The sequence below is a fragment of the Cyprinodon variegatus genome, unplaced genomic scaffold (genome assembly GCF_000732505.1).
Source record: "Cyprinodon variegatus isolate N-32 unplaced genomic scaffold, C_variegatus-1.0 Scaffold1514, whole genome shotgun sequence".
NCBI classification, from domain to species: domain Eukaryota; kingdom Metazoa; phylum Chordata; class Actinopteri; order Cyprinodontiformes; family Cyprinodontidae; genus Cyprinodon; species Cyprinodon variegatus.
Window position 1 is genome coordinate 111,241 of NW_015151967.1, and position 5,513 is coordinate 116,753.

Genomic DNA, 5,513 nt, shown 5'->3' on the forward strand with positions numbered 1-5,513 from the left:
AAAAAAAGTGCTATATAAGTACAGGCCATTTAAAAATGATTAAGAAATTTACTGAAATACTAAATAACTGTAAGTTGCAGCCCTAATCAGTTTAAGGTTGACATTTTTTCCTCATTCTCTTTACGATAACAACCTGAACAGAGCTCTGTGAGTTATTAAAAAAAAAGCTTTATTGTTTCATAACCTAACTCTGCTGTGTGCTTCTCTGCTGCCCTCTGACCTGTCTGCTGTATTATTGGTCGTCCATCAGGCTGTTTGTTCTCTGGTGTTCTGACGTCACTACATAGGTAACTATTAGGAAACTGAAGTTTAATTCTATCTTATGCCCTTTTAGAGAAATATGATTGAACAAAATGCACAAACTTGTCACATGTTTATTCTATTTGAAAAGTAAAGTTCTATGATTTTAATTTTAATTCCTATTATATAACTCCTAGTGAATATCACATAAAATAAAAATAGATTACGTTTGCGATTGTGAAGTGACAATATAACCACCGCTGGATTTGTTATATTATTATTATTATATATATTTTTGCAGTTTGGAAATTCATAGCTTTGTATTCTATAGAGAATATGTATATGAATATGAATCCAACACAATTTAGAGACAAATAGTTTAAAGATACTGTTATAAAAACAATGACAAGCTTTCCTGCAAAGTTTAACCTCAAATAAAAGAAATATGAATGAAGGTCACATGAAAATATGATTAGAAACAAACTTTTCCCCCAGAAAGTGAGTGGACAGCGCCCTCTGCTGGCCGAACGTGAGAAGTGTATAAACAAACATGGCGGCGTCCATGCTGTCAGATCCAGGATCATTCTCAGCTCGCACCTTATTCTGCCAATGCAGGTAAACCAAGTTTAACAGAAGAAATAAACAGGTAAGATCCAGCTTTAGGTCGAAGGTGTTGTTAATAAGAAATATGCGAAGGTTTTAAAAGGTTAAACATTCAAACCTTTGTTGAACTCGTGGAACTGTGTCCTCTCCTGAAGGACCATGTCCAGGCTGGCGGTGGTTTGCGGAGGCTCCAGGGGGATTGGGGAGGTTGTGTCCCGCCTGCTGGCAGAGAGGGGCTGCAGGGTAGCGGTGGTCTCCAGGAATCAGGAGGCAGCTCAGGCTGCAGTGGCTTCACTACATGGAGGTGCTGTTGAATCATCAGAATGGACACTTTGATTCATTTACTTATTTGTGTAAATATTTGATCTTTTCGCGGGTCAGCAGTGAAGATATGAAACTAATAACATTGACTTTGATTGCACGCGCTCAGGGTCACACTCTGAGGCTGTTTTCTGTGCATGGCTGCACAGGTTAAATGTTTCAGCCTCAGGAAATACTCAGCACACTGAATCAATCAGGTCAGCAGCTGTGTCCTCCAAAGAAGAGAGTTAGCTGGAAACACGCAGACTAAGGACATGGATCATTGGAAACACATCATGTGGTCTAACAGTCAAGCATGGTGGTGGGAGTATCATGTTTTTGGACTGCATGAGCACTTGTTGCACATGTGAGCTGCAGAAAGCAGAACATTGTCCCTTTTCTTTTGAAACTGGAGCACAGGTCAGTATTCCAACATGGTAACAACTCTAGACATTGATCCAAGACGACCAACACCCCGACCAGGCCAATAACGACACAATAATAGTTCCCATAAGCAACATGATCTGGGAGGCCCCATATGATAAAGGTTCAGGATACGGCGACAGTTCCATAAATCAACCATCAAGATACAATTATGCAATTGTCAGTATATGATCACACATGACACACGGAAAAATAGTGACTGCGCACCTTGAATGGAACCATTGGTGACAGCGCACCACCACATGTTACAGACATCCCAATTTCCAAAAACTAATTTCAGGGAGATGCTTATCGATCATCCCGGTTCTGAAAGAACGTGTTTATTTTGGGAAGTCTTTTCCATTCTTCCAGCGGCTCTTCTTTACTTTTTCTTTTCTGGAATCCGCTTAAGTACCTCTTCTTGGTATTAATTGCCGCTAACATGTTCTACGCTCTGGGTTACCCATAATTCCAATGCATAGTGTAAAAAATAAAATACTCAGTTACATCGTTCTTTTAAGATCTTTATTGTGGTTTGAAACATTATATGAGTGTATTTTTTACCAACCCTCTAATGAACTATACAGTTATTAACATAGTAATTAAAAGTACCACTGTCTGCTTTCTGTTGGTGTTTAAACGGCTCACCATCATGTTGAAGTCTGGCATGTGCTGCGGTATAAATACGGTCCGGTGCTGACAGTCACTTCAGGATCAGGTGGGTTTAAGAGGAATTTTTCTAAGAGGGTAGGCCTGGGTAAAAAAAAAATCGATTTTGAATCGATTCCTTTACATTTTTGCTAAATCGATGTCTAGGGAATGAGAGTGAATAGTTTTATAATGACGTTTACATTCAAATGAGCAGGAAAGATGCACTCAAGATGACTTCAAGTCTGACAGCTGCAACTATAGCCAATAGGTTGACTGAAGACATTAACAAATGGAGGCTCACCAGAAAACACCTTGTAGTTACAGACAACGCTGCAAATATGGTTTGTTCAGTGAAGATAGTGCAGCTCATGCATGTCTGCTGTGTCCCCGCTGTGTCACGGCTGCTCGCTCGAGTGAGGCTTCACTTTTTCACTTTTCACAAACAAATTTGCACTTTTGAGACAGTTTTGTGCACATCTCAAGTTTAAACTGTCTGATTAACAAGTTTGAATTTTGTGTTTAAGGTGACAGGGAAAAAAATACAAAAGTATTTTTGAAACACAGTTAAACCACTTTGATTACTGTAAAAACAGATTGAATCAAAATTAATCGATTTAGAACTCTAGGGATCAAAATCGAATTGATTCAAGACTTTGGTGAAAATATCCAGCCCTATAAGAGGGGTTGGGCCCGTAAGCAACTGCAGCCTCTGCTTACAGATATTCACGCCATTGGACCAAGCGTATCCAGACCTAAACACAAGTGAGCTCATCTGGGGCTTCCTTTTATGGAAGGTGGATATACTCCAGGGAGATTATTACTTTCCAGGACAACCTTAACAATGTTGGCCAAACAAAGTAACAACAACTTTAGGACCATAGGGGGGTTCTTACTGTTCTTTGGTTTAGAAATGAATGGCTGTGTGTTCATTTTGAGTGGGCAGCAATTTTACTCTGTGCCATGTCTTCTCAGCTGACCACCAGGCCTTCAGCTGTGACGTCTCCAAGGAGCAGCAGGTGCAGGAAACCTTTGAAAGAATCCAGAAGACGTGTGGAAACATCTCCTACCTTGTGAACTCTGCAGGCATCAACAGGTGGGCGACAGAAGGGAAACTCATCTAAATCAATAGAAAATACTAGAGAAGCTATTGTTCAAGTTTCAGGACATAAATGTTTCCCTTATAAAGCCTCTATATGCAGACAGAGCAGTGGTTAAAGTCTAAAACTGAACAGAATGAGGTTTATGTCGGCACTTTAATAATATTACATTTAACATTTCGGCTGTATCAGTATCTAATATATTATTGCTGTTAACAATGACATTTATATTTCCTTATACTTCATTAATAACAAATAACCTGACAAATAACTTTGATTGATACTGATGTTGATACCAGTATCTATCTATTATTGACTAACAACCATCATTAACCATCCAGGTACTGAGCAGATGTTTGGAGCCTTTTCCGTCAGGTCTACGTCAAGCAGCGTTCAGCTCTTATTAACAAGAAGATTAAATTTTATTGATATAGAACCTTTCACAGATTTAATCATGAAATGATTCACAAAAGGTACCAGAAATGGTACAAACAGTTCAAATAAGGTAATAAATAGATGCTTCACTAATCTGGAATCATCTCCAAGAAGACTGAACAACAGCTGAAACCCTACGTTCCTGTAAATCAAGGATAAAAACCTATTTGTTTAACAAATAAACTCTACCAGAACTTTTACCAGAACTCAGGGATTTCCTGATCACACTAAGTTTGACATTGACACTCATCACTGTAACAAGAGATGGAGATGTGGAAAAGGTTATGCTCGGTGGAGGAACAATGATGCTGTGGGTCTGTTTTGTCCCCAAAGGTGCTGGGAGCTCTTTTAAGGCTGATCACACCGGTTACAAGACTTTTAAATCTCAGATCTGATTTTTATTCCATGTTACACTGACTGAGTATAGAGAAGCTCAGATTAAGCAGGTTGGGCAGATCTGCACAGATTATTTTTGATTCTGTCTCTGTGCCACAAAAATGACAAGTTCCCACATTTGACTTGGACAGATTTTGAAAAGAAAAAAAAAAAGACACCTGCACAGCTATAGCCTAAAGCAGAGTCACTGTCATTAGCAGACCAGGGTCCGGATCTGGACCCAACTGCTGGCTAATCCAGACCTGGCATGATATAAATTAGAAAATGAGCTGTCAGTCTGGGTTGCTGCTGCTGCTACTTTTAAAGACAGCAGGCAAACCTGTGGCAAGCCGGGCAATGGGAAAGAAGGAGACGATGAGAAAAAGAGAGCAGAGAAAGTGTGGACTGCTGGAAGAACCGCAGTGAACTGGGGACAGAAAAGTGAAATGGTGCTCAAAGTTGACCCTGCACATTTAGAGGATGTTTGGCTCAACCTGCTGCTGTGACGCAGGATTCTCCACCATGAACAGAATCAAAAATAAATATCAATCCAGGCTGAAAATGAGCACCTTGATATATGCTTGTGAATGGCTTTGTCTCCATTCAAACCCAGGTTTAAAATCCTTGCAGGGCAGCATAAAGCCCACTGCTCTCATTAAGACAGAAAAAAGAACAAAAAAGTCAGTTCAGGTGTTTTATAAAATATGTGAATCAGGACACCGTCTACATTCCAAACTGAAAGATTGTTGTTCTCTACTTCATAAACACTTTAGATTTAAAAATGGAAAAATCTTTTTTTATTTTTTTATTTAAAGACTCAATATATAACATGGATGCATAAACACCTCATTTCATTTCAGTGTTAAATTATTTTTAAAGTAATGGATTATAATTAAAATTGTCTCCGGACCTTTACGGGTTAATTATTTTCTTTATTAGGTTCTGATTTTGATCTGATTTTAAATGTGTAACCCCTGGCCTAAAGCAAAGCCCCACTTCAGGAATCATTGAAGCATCTCAAACCAGAGCAGATAGAGAATGATATGCTGACTGAGGCAGTGAGTTGATTCCCAGAGAGAGACCGGTGAAGTTTATAGAAGTTTTGTTATTCTTTTTTCTTCATAAAGAGTGGAGAGTGATGCTGTTCGCTTACCTGCTGTCTGCCCCTCATTATTTAGTTTTTTGCAAGGCTCAAAGACTATGACTGTTTTGTTTTGTTCTGTAAACTCGTCTCTCATCCTATCAGACCTATGACGTTACAGCTGAATTGCTGCGTACTCCAACTAAAGTAGACCTGGGGTTTATCTCAGTCGGAGCTACCAAGGCCGTCTTGCAGAAAATCATGGCGGGTGTGATCATCCCCATTGACTCTTAAAGGAATAGTACACC

At 39.3% G+C, this 5,513-nt stretch overlaps 1 protein-coding gene across 2 annotated transcripts in view; it reads left to right on the forward strand.

Annotated features, from left to right (window-relative positions):
* Nucleotides 1–763: 763 nt before the first annotated feature.
* cbr4 (carbonyl reductase 4) overlaps nt 764–5,513 on the forward strand; it is a 7,186-nt gene continuing 2,436 nt past the window's right edge. Inside the window, exons 1-3 of one of the 2 annotated variants that reach the window (XM_015403533.1) lie at nt 764–886; nt 999–1,147; nt 3,190–3,310. In XM_015403533.1, coding sequence (XP_015259019.1) covers nt 1,003–1,147; nt 3,190–3,310 — 266 coding nt within the window. In that variant the 5' untranslated portion in view covers nt 764–886; nt 999–1,002. Of the gene's footprint in view, nt 887–998; nt 1,148–3,189; nt 3,311–5,513 lie in introns of those variants that run through there. The other variant, XM_015403534.1, reaches the window with a different exon arrangement.